Genomic DNA, 15,258 nt, shown 5'->3' on the forward strand with positions numbered 1-15,258 from the left:
TGGTGTGCCAGCATTCCACTCGCTTTCTCCCCATACTCATAGATTGCCCCCTTGCCTTCCTCAGCTGTGCTACCGCTTTCCCTGTGGTCAGCAGTTCAAACTCCGCCTGCAGACTCCGCCGCACCCTCAGTAGCCCCGCCTCGGGGGCCTCCGCGTATCGCCACTTGGAGTATCTCCTCCACCAGTCTCTCTCTCTTGGCTCTTTCTCCCTTTTCCTTATGGGATCGAATTGAGATGAGTTTCCCCTCTGACAACTGCCTTCAGAGCCTCCCAGACCGTTGCCGCTGCTACCTTACCTGTATCGTTTGTTTCCAGGTAAGCCTCCCAGACCGTTGCCGCTGCTACCTTACCTGTATCGTTTGTTTCCAGGTAATCCTGGATGTTCCTGCTAATCCGCCCGCAAACCTCTTCGTTCGCCAGCAGCCCCAAATCCAGTCTCCAGAGTTGGCACTGCCCTTCCTCCTCACTAAGCCGCAGGTCCACCCAGTGCGGAGCATGGTCCGAGACTGTGATTGTTGAGTATTCTGTCCCCGCCATCTTTGGGATTAACACCCTGCTCAAGACAAAGAAGTCTATGCGGGAATAAAGCTTATGAACGTGGGAGAAAAAAGAGAACTCATTCGCTCTTGGCCCCGCGAACCTCCAGGGATCCACCCCCTCCCTCCATCTGCTCCATAAAACCCTTCAGTTCATAAGTCACTGCTAGTCGCTTCCCTGTCCTGGACTTCGACCGGTCCAGCTCGGGGTCAATGACTGTGTTAAAGTCTCCCCCCATGATCAGGTGGTGTGACTCTTAAGTCCGGGATTTTGCCGAGCATGCGTCTCATAAATTCCACATCATCCCAATTTGGAGCACAGACGTTCACAAACACCACCCGGACCCCCTCCCACTTTACACTCACCATTATATACCTGCCCCCCTTATCTGCCACAATTCTCCCAGCCTCGAATGCCACACCCTTGCGGATCAGAATTGCTACCCCACTGGTCTTCGAATCCAGCCTTGAATGGAACACCTGGCCTACCCATCCCTTTCTCAATCTCGTGTGATCTGCGAGCTTTAAATTTGTCTCCTGAAGCATTGCTACGTCTGCCTTTAACCCCTATAGATGCGCTAACACGCGCGCTCTTTTGACCGGCCCATTCAAACCCCGCACATTTCACGTGATCAGCCTGGACGGGGGGGCTAATATCCCCCCCCCCCCCCCCCCCCCCCCCCTGCTGACTAGCCATTCTCTTGACTTTCATTGGCATTGCCATCACGGAATAACCCACTATCCAACATTCTGGGTGTTACCTTTGATCAGAGACTGAACTGGACAAACCATATAAATACTGTGGTTACAAGAGCAGGTCAAAGGCTAGGAATCCTGTGGCAAGTAACTCACCTCCTGACTTCCCAAAGCCTGTCCACCACCTACAAAGCACAAGTCAGGAATGTGATGGAATACTCCTCAATTGCCTGGATGAGTGCAACTCCCAACACTTGAAGCTCAACACCATCCAGGAGAAAACAGCCCACATGTTTGGTACCCCTTTCACAAACATTCACTCACTCCACCACCAATGCACAATAGCAGCAGTGTCTACCATCTACAAGATGTACTGCAGGAACTCCCGACGGCTCCTTCAGCAGCACCTTCCAAACCCACAACCGCTATCAACCACTATCATCTAGAAGAGCAGCAAAAACATGGGAACCCCACCACCTGGAGGTTCCCCTCCAAGTCACTCACCATCCTGACTTGGAAATATATCGCCGTTCCTTCCTGGATCAAAATACGAGAACTCCCTCCCTAACAGCACTGTGGGTGTAGCTACACCTTATGGATTGTAGGGGTTAAAAGGCAACTCACCATCACCTTCTCAAGGGCAATTAGCGATGGGCAACAAATGCTGGCCGAGCCAGTGACACCCACATCCCATAAACAGGAATTTAAAAAAAGCAGAATATGCTGGAAGCCTTACTGGAGAGTGAGTTAACCTATTTACATGTTTAATCAGACTTTTTTCTTTTTGTTATAAACGGCGTTGCAGTTTTTCTCATCCTTTTCTTTTTGCTATGTACAGGGCAGTGGGTTGTATTCTTGCAGAGCTGCTGGCTCACAAACCTTTGCTTCCAGGAAGCTCGGAGATCCATCAGATTGACCTGATCGTTCAGTTACTAGGGACTCCGAATGAGAATATATGGCCAGTAAGTCATGGTGTAATTCATCAATGGTTTGCTACCTTACTACAAGCAGAAAAAATAACATTTATGAAGGTGCAATAAATGTCGAGCATATTTCTTTTGAGTGTGAAAATTCAGAAATTTGAAGTGTAAATACAATTTGTTAGCTTTTTATGCCACCCTTCTCCAGTCTAAAGCTTTGTTAGAGCAGTCCCGATATGAGCATCTAATTAAAAGCCTCTTCTTTTGTTCGTGACCATCACTCCTCACTAGTTAAGGATAATGGAGTGTAGAGCTTTAAAGAGCATGTCTCTGTATTATAGATGGACATAAAAACGTGTTTTATGGATTTGTCAAGTTATTAGGCAGGTAGAAAATCATACCTGGATAACAGGCTGATTGAACATTCGATGTTCCATTTTGTGCCTTAAAATGCATTTTAACAATGCAGTTACTCTGTTTTGAGTTGCTACAGGTTTGTGGTAATAAGAGCTGAAAATAGTAATAAAAGAGAAAGAAAATGCTGGAAATAATTAAGTCTTCTATCATCATTTGTGGAGAGAGAAACAGAATAAATGTTTCAAGGCCTGGAACCTTTCATCAGAACTCCCTTTGTCTCGGTCCTAATGATAGGTCACAGACGTGGGCTACATTTCTGCTCTGGAGCTGGGACTCCAGAGTCCAAAACATTTCCAGGTCCTGAGTTTGAAATCCAGTGCGATCTTTGACTCGGAGGCCAATTAGCTTACTGCCCAATTAAGGAAAACGGGTGGGCTCCCAAGACTTGGAGGGCTGATAAGAGTACCCTCGAGCATGCAAATTGGGCCCCCCCCCATCAGAGTTGGGGGCGGATGATGAAAATTAGAGGGAGGGAGGACGCCTCAAGATGAGAGGCACCCTCTTTAAAACCTTTAACAAACTTAAGAGGCCACAGCTGCCAAACCATGATAGTGGAAAGGGTGCAGGGTGGCCAGTGGCTGCGGATATAGAACGGAAGTGAGGTAGAAATGGAGCAGTGACCTCCAGATCTGTTGTAGGTTGCCTCCCCGGTAGCATGGTGGTTAGCACAATTGCTTCACAGCTCCAGGGTCCCAGGTTCGATTCCTGGCTTGGGTCACTGTCTGTGCAGAGTCTGCACATTCTCCCCGTGTGTGCGTGGGTTTCCTCCGGGTGCTCCGGTTTCCTCCCACAGTCCAAAGATGTGCAGGTTAGGTGGATTGGCCATGCTAAATTGCCCTTAGTATCCAAAATTGCCTAATGTTGGGTGGGGTTACTGGGTTATGGGGATGGGTGGAGGTGTGGGCTTGGGTAGGGTGCTCTTTCAAAAGAGCCGGTGTAGACTCGATGGGCCGAATGGCCTCCTTCTGCACTGTAAATTCTATTTGGAGTTTAGTCTTAATGGGATGTCCAGCTGCCCAATGGAAAATTCTGGTCAGCATTTGCAGTTGTCTTTTTGGTCCATTAAGGGCTATCATTGGTTACCCACTGCCTGTGATCAACTAGCCATCAAGCCTCCCTGACCAGCATATTTAAAAATAACCTGCCAGCGGGAATGTGGAAGCAAACCAGCATGCTAACCTACGGTGGATAAATTGCAGGAACAATCCACCTCCATGGTCACGGTCAAACATTTGGCATCTTAACTCTATTTCTGCCTCCACAGATGGTGACAGGGTTGGCAAGCTATTTGCAGCATTTCTACCCCAGCATCCACAATATTTTGCTTCCGTTTCAGTGAAAACAGCTGGTTCGAATGTAGCTGCTAGGTTTTTAGACAGTTCTAAAATTATTTGTCCACATGTTGCAATCTGTTCAAACCTTCCATTGGTGTGCTTCTGTTTGAAGGCTTCCTTTTTTCCTAGGTTTGAGTCAGGAAGTCTGACAACTATTTGATCACATTGCGTCTTGAAATAGTTGGAAAAATTAATCTTCTGCATTAGGAGTGTTACGCGGCAACACACTGCTCCTGATGCTTCTCCTATTTTAACGAATAGCTATTTACCTGTACTTATGATGTGCTCTAGGGTTTTTCAAAGCTGCCATTAGTGGGTCAGTACACTCTGAGAAAACAGCCTTACAATAACCTGAAGCACAAGTTTCCATGGCTTTCGGAAGCAGGCCTCCGACTTCTCAACTTTCTCTTCATGTACGACCCAAAAAAGAGGTATTTTAACATTTGCTGTTTTATATATGGCAAGCGATTCTTGTTCTGATGAAAATAGTTTCTATGGGAAAGTTTGTGCTTCCATGTGTCACATCTTTATTTTTGTTGTGGTAGTACTATAAGGTTCCATATAAGTGCCAGCATAGTGCTGGTGATAATATGGTAGTCATATTGATTGGGATTAGATTGTATCCCCTAGTCTAATAGAATTCTTACCCACTATGCCGTTGGATGCACCAGGAAATTTTCAAACTTGCAGCTTTTGCTTTTAATTTTCAGCATACGTGATGATGAAACAAGTATTTATATTACAGTAATGAATCTGTTCAAATGTGAGAGCCTTTTTTTGTGTACTATTTGGTCAGTTTTGGAGTAATATTGCCAATACACCTTGGTTTATTTCAATAATGTAATAAGAACATAAGAACTAGGAGCAGGAGTAGGCCATATGGCCCCTCGAGTCTGCTCCGCCATTCAATGAGATCATGGCTGATCTTTTTTGGACTCAGCTCCACTTTCCGGCCCGAACACCATAACCCTTAATCCCTATATTCTTCAAAAAAACTATCCATCTTTATCTTAAAAACATTTAATGAAGGAGCCTCAACTGCTTCACTGGGCAAGGAATTCCATAGATTCATAACCCTTTGGGTGAAGATGTTCCTCCTAAACTCAGTCCTAAACCTACTTCCCCTTATTTTGAGGCTATGCCTCCTGGTTTTGCTTTCACCCGCCAGTGGAAACAACCTGCCCACATCTATCCTATCTATTCCCTTCATAATTTTATATGTTTCTATAAGATCCCACTGCATCCTTCTGAATTCCAGAGAGTACAGTCCCAGTCTACTCAACCTCTCCTCGTAATCCAAGCCCTTCAATTCTGAGATTAACCCAGTGAATCTCCTCTGCACTCCCTCCAGCGCCAGTACGTCCTTTCTCAGGTAAGGAGACCAAAACTGAACACAATACTCCAGGTGTGGCCTCACTAACACCTTATACAATTGCAACATAACCTCCCTAGTCTTAAACTCCATCCCTCGAACAATGAAGGTCAAAACTCCATTTGCCGCCTTAATCACCTGTTGCACCTGTAAACCAGTTTTTTGTGATTCATGCACTAGCACGCCCAGGTCTCTGTGCACAGCGGCATGTTTTAATATTTTATCACTTGTATAATCCTTTTGCTATTATTCCTACCAAAATAGATAGCCTCACATTTGTCAACATTGTATTCCATCTGCCATATCCTAGCCCATTCACTTAACCTGTCCAAATTCCTCTGCACTTTTTGCTTTACCACTCATCTTAGTGTCGTCTGCAACTGGGACACATTACACTTGGTCCCCAACTCCAAATCATCTATGTAAATTGTGAATAATTGTAGGCCCAACACTGATCCCTGAGGGACACCACTAGCTACTGATTGCCAACCAGAGAAACACCCATTAATCCCCACTCTTTACTTTCTATTTATTAATCAATCCTCTATCCATGTTGCTACTTTACCCTTAATGCCATGCATCTTTATCTTATGCAGCAATCTTTTGTGTGGCACCTTGTCAAATGCTTTCTGGAAATCCAGATATACCACATCCATTGGCTCCCCATTATCTACCGCACTGGTAATGCCCTCAAAACAATTCCACTAAATTAGTTAGGCACAATCTGCCCTTTACGAACCCATGCTGCGTCTGCCCAATGGGACAATTTCCATCCAGATGCCTCGCTATTTCTTCCTTGATAGATTCCAGCATCTTCCCTACTCCCGAGGTTAAGCTAACTGGCCTATAATTACCCACTTTCTGCCTACCTCTTTTAAACAGTGGTGTCACGTTTGCTAATTTCTGCTGTGACCACACCAGAGTCCAGTGAAATTTGGTAAATTATGACTAGTGCATTTGCTATTCCCCTAGCCATCTCTTGTAGCACTCTGGGATGCATTCCATCAGGGCCAGGAGACTTGTTAACCTTTAGCCCCATTAGCTTGCACTACCTCCTTAGCGATAACAATCATCTCCAGGTCCTCACCTGCCATAGCCTCATTTCCATCAGTCACTGGCATGTTGGTTGTGTCTTCTACTGTGAAGATCGACCCAAAAAACCTGTTCAGTTCCTCAGCCATTTCCTCATCTCCCATTATTAAATCTCCCTTCTGATCCTCTAATGGACCAATATTTACCTTAGCCACTCTTTTTTGTTTTATATATTTGTAGAAACTGTCACTATCTGTTTTTATATTCTGAGCAAGTTTACTCTCATAATCTATCTTACTCTTTTTATAGCTTTTTAGTAGCTTTCTGTTGCACCCTAAAGATTTCCCAGTCCTCTAGTCTCCCACTAATCTTTGCCACTTTGTATGCTTTTTCCTTCATTTTGATATTCTCCCTTATTTCCTTAGATATCCACGGTCGATTTTCCCTCTTTCTACCATCCTTCCTTTTTGTTGGTATAAATCTTTGCTGAGCACTGTGAAAAATCCCTTGGAAGGTTCTCCACTGTTCCTCAGCTGTTTCACCATAAAGCCTTTGCTCCCAGTCTACCTTACCTCTTCTCTCATCCCATTGTAATCTCCTTTGTTTAAGCACAAAACACTAGTGTTTGATTTTACCTTCTCACCCTCCATCTGTATTTTAAATTCCACCCTATTATGACCGCTCCTTCCGAGAGGATCCCTAACTATGAGATCATTAATCAATCCTGTCTCATTACACAGGACAAGATCTAGGACCGCTTGTTCCCTCGTACGTTCCATTACATACTGTTCTGGGAAACTATCACGGATACATTCTATAAACTCCTCCTCAAGGCTGCCTTGACCGTCCTGGTTAAACCAATCGACATGTAGATTAAAATCCCCCATGAGAACTGCTGTACTATTTCTACATGCATCAGTTATTTCTTTGTTTATTGCCTGCCCCACCATAATGTTACTATTAGGTGGCCTATAGGCTACTACTATCAGTGACTTTTTCACCTTACTATTCCTGATTTCCATCCAAATGGATTCAACCTTCTCCTCCATAGCACCGATGTCGTCCTTTACTATTACTCGGATGTCATCCTTAAGTAACAGAGCTACACCACCTCCTTTACCATCCACTCTGTCCTTCCGAATATTTTGATACCCTCGGATATTTAACTCCCAGTCGTGCCCATCCTTTAACCATGTTTCAGTAATGGCCACTAAATCATAGTCATTCACGATGATTTGCGCCAGCAACTCATTTACCTTATTCCAAATACTACGAGCATTCAGGTAAAGTACACTCATGTTGGCATTTATACCTCTGTTTTGAATCTTAACACCTTGATCAGTCACCTCTCCTAAGTTATTTTTCCTCTTAACGTTTTTCCTAATTTTCCTTGTCGTTGAACCTGAATCTTCATGTAACAACCTGCCGCGTCACTTTCCATTTATGTTTTTACTTCCAGTTTTATTCCTTTTAGTATTACTGGGCCTATTCACTGAGCTCCCCTCAGTCACTGTACCTTGTACTGTCGGCTTTTTTGATTTTTGACTGTGGCTTCTCTGCCTTACACTTTCCCCCTTACTGCCTTTTGTTTCTGCCCTTGTTTTACTACCTTCCAACTTCCAGCATTGTTTCCTGTCCCCCTGCCACATTAGTTTAAACACTCCCCAACCGCTCGAGCAAATAGCCCCCCTAGGACATAAGTTCCAGTCCTGCCCAGGTGTAACCCGTCCAGTTTGTACAGGTCCCACCTCTCCCAGAACCAGTCCCAATGCCCCAGGCATTGTTATGAAATGTTAATAGCAACACTTCATAACAAAAATAAACTTCTGTTTAAAGAAAGATGAAATTAAAATGTTTGCTCCCACCCAGAATGTCGTCCTCATCCCAATTATTTATTTAAATTTTTGTTTATGTTTCACTATTATTAAATACATAATCTATTCCACAACTTTTTGTTGAAAAGTAATTTTTTTTCATTCTGTCTCATTGATGCCGCTGGTTTCAAGAAAGCTGGCTCTTGACCTGACAACTGGCGAGAGGATTTGTTTCAGCCTGTCTAGACCTAGAACTATGAAGATTGAATTGTCGGATTGGAGCATAAAATCCAGAGTGATAAATTGCAGCCTGTCCCATCAAACCTGCTTGATACTGAGTACCTCTATGCGTTTTATCATGGATGTTCCACCATCTTTTAATTTCTGAGGAATACTATTTTTTAGTTTGATTTCTTGTCTGTTTGTGTCTATTCTGTGGTAGGCGGTGGTGTTGTGGTAATGTTAGTTGACTAGTGATCCGAAATCCCATGGCAGCTGTAAATTCAGTCAATCAATCTGGACTTGAAAAGTTGTGTCTGTAATAATGAGCATGAACCATTGTCGATAGTCTTTAAAATCCATCTGGATGCAAGGTGCTTTAGAGAAAGAAATCTGCTGTCCTTGCCTGGTTTGTACTACTTGTAACTCTGGACCCACAGCAATGAATTCTCCACTGGTTGGAATCATACCTAACACAAAGGAAGATAGTTGTTGAAGGTAAATAATCTAAACCCTAAGACATCACTGCAGGGATTCCTCAGAGTAGTGTCCTAGTCTTAACTACTTTTTGCTACTTCATCAATTATCTGCCCTCCAACTTAAAGATCAGAAATGGGAATGTTTGTTGATGATGAATATTCAGTTCCATTCAAAACTCCAAATATATTGAAGTAGTCTGTGCAGAAAGATCTAGACAATATTTGGGCTTGGGCTGCCAAAAGGTAGCAATGACCACCTCCAATGACAGAAAATCCAACGATCTCCCCAGAACATTCAATGGCTTACCATTGCTGACTCCACACAATCGCTATCCTGGGGGGGTTACCATTGACCAGACACACAACTGACTAGCCATATAAATACATTTGTCTCCAAGATATCAGATATTGGGATTTCTGCGGAAAGTAATCTGCCCACCATTTACAAAGCACAAGTCAGGAATATTATGGAACACTCTCTACTTGCCTGGATGAGTGCAGCTCCAATAATGCTTAAGAAGCTCAACACTAACTGTGGTGATATGCATCACTGTAAATACACAAGGGGTTAATGTAAATACATGTAGACTAGATGGACACTAGAGGGAGCACCAGAGACATGACACACAGACATTCAGCCAATAGGTCAGTAAGATAGGACACGACCAATAGGCATTCATGATGCACACAGTGGTGACACTACCACAGGAGGGTATTACACCAACCCATATAAAAGGACACGGCACACATGATCTTCCTCTTTTCAGTGGAGACACTCGGTGAGCACACGGGCTTGATTTGAAACACATCACACTCACCACGTGGATTGTGGCAGACTGGTTCGTCAGTCTGAGTAGCTAAGGAGGATTAACAGGTGAGTCGAATCCAAGTAGGAGAATTTTTAACAGTTTAATAAATGTGTTAAAGCTATCTCCAAGTCTGAACCTTCCTTTGTCAGAGTGCACATCAAGGAAGCAGCTTATGCTACGTCAAGAGCATAACAAAACACTAAACATGACAAAGCAGCCTGTTCAATTGGCAGTCCCTCAACATATACTCCTTCCACCACCAATTTACAACTACAGTAGTGTGGACTGTTGACACGTTGCACTGCAGCAACTCGCCAAGGCCTCTTCAACTTCTTCCAAACCTGTGACCTTTACCACCTAGATGTACCAAGGCAGCCAATGCATGGTAATATCACCACCTGCAAATTCATCTCCAAACCCCACAATCCTCAGTTGGAACTACATGCTGTTCTTCAATATCGTTGGTTCAAAATCCTGGAACTCTCAGCATTGTGGCTGTATCTACACCAGATGATCTGCAGCACTTCAAAAAGGCAACTCACCACTACCTTCAAAGGTAATTGGGCAACAAAAATGCTGGCCCAAGTGACATCCACATTGGTTGTGTCCTATCCACATTAAATAATTAAACTGATGAGTGCATCTCGTATAATTTTCAACCTCCAAATTTCCTAGATGTGCTCTAGTCACTGCATTCGAGGAGCGGTCATTTGTAAAATTTTGCCCCATTTACTTTCTCAAGCTGAAGTGCTGCAAATGTAATTAATAGCTGGATTGAGTTTTGAATTAAAAAGCTATAATAAGTTGATGGTTCTGTAAATTTGCAACTTGAATAATTGTAAATTCAAGACAAAATTTTACAAAGACTTGGTCCTGCTTTAGTAGATTGCTGCTAATGCATTTGTGCACTTGTTTTATAGTACTGTTATTCTGTATTTAGCGTACGATAGAAGGGGATGATGAATGTTATTCTGTGTTAAAGGGCAACAGCAGAGGACAGTCTGGAGAGTTCCTATTTTAAAGAAAAACCATTACGTAAGTAATTTTAGAAATATTTTGCAATGATTTTGATTTTTTACATTGTATTTCTGTACATAAAAACAAACTTAATTCTGAATGTATCATTTATTTTTCAATAAAATTGCAATCACATTGGGGTTCAATTACAATTTTACCTAAAGAAAAATTGATTCTCTCAACATTTTGATATTGTGGTACAAATTACATCTGAATAAATCAAAATATTCCCATCACTATTTAAAAGTAAATTATTGCCTTCATGTTACCTGTCTACCTCGTAATAAAGTTGGATATCTATCCAACCATCCATCAGCTTTTCCATACAGACAAAGCACATACTCTTGGCCATTCTCATAGCTCAAATTTCCTGGGACATGCTCCTAGCCTGTCCTTCGGTGTGACTCACACCTGGAGCTACCGGCTCAGAGGCAGGGACGCTACCCCTGCGCCATTAGACCTCGCGTTCCATATTGTTCTGTATTTTATAATTATATCACAACTCAAAGGTGTAACCTATTAAGTATTGTTGCCCTCTGCAACAGTTTCATTGATTTTGGTGGCCCAACACTTTAAACTCTGTCCCAGATTTAAAAAGCCGTTTTTGAAACCTGTAACTGTTTATGAAATGACGTATGCCATAGATCTAAATATTGCACCTCAGTATTGTGCAGTGGAGGTCACCAGCTGCCCACATTCTCCTGTCTACATTGAACAGTAGAAAATACCACATTCAAACCATTTATGCTCAAGCAAAAACAAGATCACATTTAGAAGTCGAGAATATTTACACAAATACAGATATACATCATGTAAATGGCAGTATAATGATTGATATCTCCAATACATAAAAGGCCAAACTCTTTAGTTCTTTCCTGAAATCTTGCGCTGAGTCACTGACAAACGTCCTTCACCCTTGACTGTTATATTAAAAATGTAATGAGAAGCATGGAACTGGAACACAATCTAACACAAACCTTTTGAGTCTCTAAAAGGTAAGTTTCCCCCTGAAGGTTAAAATATTTTTTCTCAACTGTCAATCAAAATTAATTTCTACTACACAAGTAGATATGGTATAAATAAGTTTGCTGAGTCATTTTCTCTTGATGCCTGGCTGCAACAAAAATCATAACTGTATGGACTTGTCAAACAACCTGACCTCTTTAATTTCTGGGCAGGCAGAAGGCAACATTATAGTTGACTGCCTTTTTGCAAAACTATTGAGCCGGATGTTACTGTAGCAGGGAAATTAATGGTGTCTGCCGTTAATTGGACATTTCCATTGCACCTTTTGGCCTTTGCCACCTAAATTGCTGTAACCCCAAGCTGATCACCTGCAACAAAGAAACGGGACATCTGGGATCTGAGAACAGGGCCAGAAACTATATCTCCTTAATCACATTAACGATGAGATTAAATAATGAGTAAGGAGAGATGAAGAGTGGGCATAAATTTCAACATCAAATCAAGTACAGAAAGAGAAATAGAGATGGAACGAAAGATTGGATTAAGAGAAAAAGACACGATGTCTTAAAAAACACTTAATTTGAGATTTCAACGTAGCACCTCCTACAGGGACTCTAGAAAGTGTGGACAGTGCGAGCAACAATATCTGTGTAATAAGAGTGAAGAATTGTTACTGAGGCATTTACTGTCAGTTAGAATAGTTAATTCAATGTCAAATCATTCACAGAGGGCAAAATGAAAACATTTTGAGATGAGAAAGAAAAAGCTAGGCTTTTCTTTTAAAGTTTCCAATAGTAATTAAAATCTACAGTAATTAGGTTAATTTTTCTGAGGCTCTTTGGCAGTATTATGATTTACACAGGAATGGATAAGCCTCTAACATTTATTGCCAAATTTAGTGGCACCTATCATGTAAGTACAGCGACTTCACACCCTTCTATGTACTTCAATGCAGAGTCTTTCAACCAGCAAACGGTATAGTGACACTTCTGAAGAGCCACTGCAACTTGGACAGCGGCTTTGCAATAGCCTGGTTGTTACTAGTAATGCAAAATATGGATAGGGTGCCCAGCTTTTCAAAAGTCAACACCGGAACACATTAACCAGTGCTTGCTCATTTTCACATTAAAGTGATACGAGGGGCAGCACGGTAGCATAGTGGTTAGCACAATTGCTTCACAGCTCCAGGGTCGCAGGTTTGATTCACAGCTTGGATCATTCTGCGGAGTCTGCACGTTCTCCCCTTGCGTGCGTGGGTTTCCTCCCACAGTCCAAAGATGTGCAGATTAGGTGGATTGGCCATGCTAAATTGACCTTAGTGTTGGGTGGGGTTACTGGGTTATGGGGATAGGGTGGAGGTGTGGGCTTTGATAGGGTGCTCTTTCCAAGAGTCAGTGCAGACTCAATGAGCGAATGGCCTCCTTCTGCACTGTAAATTCTATGAGCGTTTGCATGATTGTGCTCCACTTCACTGTAGTACTGGGATGTTTCTTCCTGGTCCCCTCATGAGCACAATTACCTGAGCACAGTTGCCCCACCTGCTACAGAGCGACCATAAGCTCACTGATGGCAGAGGATAGGAGACGCTGTAAGCACCATATCTGGAAGAGTGGCCCCGATAAATCTCAGAACTCTTGGAGCACAAGACCAGCTGGGGTGTTTCCCTGGGTTCAGCAGTCAATCATCCCTGGGTGTCCTCCCGGTTCTGCTGTATCTACTATCGCCTCGTTTCCATCGGCATAGTTTAAAGGTTGGCCAAAATGGGAAAAACTGAAAATTTGGGAGATTTGAAAGATTGAGGAAATTGTCGGGACACCAGGATGTTTAATGAAAGTTCCAGGATTGTTCAGGCAAAGCCTTAATATGGACCATTGCAAAATTATTACCCCTCCCTGGAATCCATTTTCAATTCTAAACCTAAAACTAAACTGTAAAGTTAATTTACTGTTCACTGTAAATTCTTATCTGTCTGATTAATCTAAATCAAAAACTCTCTCTAAAGCATGTGAACCAGAGCTGATGCCCACCTTCCCCCATCATCGTAACAAGCGAGCTGCTTCTAGTGTGGATAATCAGCAAAAACGTCTAAAGGTGTGATGCAATGAATCTGATGACGAAGGACATCTCAGGTACAGGGCGATTTATCCTATTTTACATGTGATGGTTGTGTCTTTTGCAAGTGTGTGTAGAAAACAATTTCAGAAAGGTTACATCTCCTACCACAGTTCCAGTTTACTGTGGTGAAGGTGTGTTTTTTCCGGAGGGAATTTGATGCGTTACTTTGGTTCAAAATTTCATTAATTGCCAATCTCCTTATTTTTCCCTCTAACTAAATGTATTTACTGACCAGAACTTCAAATTGTTCAAAAGCATTCAAGTAACAGTATAGTTAGTCAAACAATCAGAAAATATAAATACAAACTGCAGTCGTCAAAAGAAAGGTCATCTCCATTCTGTAGTTTGCACAAGTTGAATTCTTACTTGCTCCTGATCTAGATTGTAAAGAAATCTGCTCCCAATGATTCTGTTTATTACAAAAAATTAGAATCCTTGGCTAGTTTTTGTTTACTGTAATTTTGCTATTTGTGTTGTGCACTCAGATTATTGCTCAAGAGACAAAGAAGAATGTGCTCTTCTTAATATGCTCTAACCCATGTCATATGGGCTGAAGTGGACGTTACAATGAACAAACCTAGCACAAGACAACACTATGGCTAAATCAATGCTCAGGAGTGGCAGTGATCCAAGGGGGAAAATGCATTGAATGAATTAACTGACACTATTGCGTCCAAAGACAGAGTAACAACACTTAAAATGGCGCAAGAACAAAAGAAATCAGACCTCCTAAAAGGCTTTCAAATAGTCGCTTGTATAAAACCAACTTGACGTCTTTCACAACGCATTTGCCTGACAAAGGCGGGGAACACAATCAGTGCAACTGAACATTTAATTGCAATACTACGCTCTCTTCCGCTGTGGGTCTCTCTGAATTTTATTTCGCTTTTGTCTGAACAAGATTGTCGTTCCAAAAAAGTTTATTTAATTTATTGTGTCAGTAGCTTAAAGATTGTATGTTATGTCACAGATATTATATATGTGATAATACCATGATCAGATCACGACAATAAAAAATATGCTGACTGAAATATATTGAAGTATTTTTGTTCTACAAAGTCTACTGTTGATTTCTGATGACTTAAGAATATGCACCATAATTATCTATGCTAATATCAACATTTGAACTGACTGGAACCTCTTTATTAATGTCAACACAATACAGGCTGTGGATAGCTCAGATTTGTTTTCTATCAAAAAACAATAATAGTTCTCAACAATCTTAATAGTCGCGAATGTATATGATTGTTAATATTATTGTTATTTTTGGTATTTTACTAAGGTGCTTTATTGTATAAAATCAAAATTTCTCAATAAAAATTATTTTTTAAAAAAAACAATCTTAATAGTCTGTTTCTGCTCTTACATGCGAGAAACTGCAGCAAACCATGAGATACCTGGACAAGTGATCAAAGACTTAGGAGATGGAGAAATAGAGCATGAAGATGTTAAGGGGGAGAAATTCCAGAGCTATGGAGTTAGCTGAATATATGGTGGGGATGAACGACTCAATTAGAATAGTTCTTGGAGAA

The 15,258-nt window shown here is 41.9% G+C and overlaps 1 protein-coding gene across 2 annotated transcripts in view; it reads left to right on the top strand.

Moving 5' to 3' along the window:
• cdk10 (cyclin-dependent kinase 10) overlaps positions 1-15,054 on the top strand; it is a 36,048-nt gene extending 20,994 nt beyond the window's left edge. The window contains exons 10-14 of one of the 2 annotated variants that reach the window (XR_005461761.1): positions 2,071-2,194; positions 4,195-4,334; positions 8,314-10,184; positions 10,611-10,663; positions 13,614-13,701. Coding sequence is in view for 1 of the 2 variants with exons in the window: in XM_038806361.1 (XP_038662289.1) it covers positions 2,071-2,194; positions 4,195-4,334; positions 10,611-10,663; positions 13,614-13,708 (412 nt within the window). In the remaining variant the exon portion in view is untranslated. Of the gene's footprint in view, positions 1-2,070; positions 2,195-4,194; positions 4,335-8,313; positions 10,185-10,610; positions 10,664-13,613; positions 13,741-14,211 lie in introns of those variants that run through there. The other variant, XM_038806361.1, reaches the window with a different exon arrangement.
• The last annotated feature ends 204 nt before the right edge of the window (positions 15,055-15,258 follow it).

This window comes from Scyliorhinus canicula, chromosome 9 (genome assembly GCF_902713615.1).
Source record: "Scyliorhinus canicula chromosome 9, sScyCan1.1, whole genome shotgun sequence".
Classification (NCBI taxonomy): Eukaryota; Metazoa; Chordata; class Chondrichthyes; order Carcharhiniformes; family Scyliorhinidae; genus Scyliorhinus; species Scyliorhinus canicula.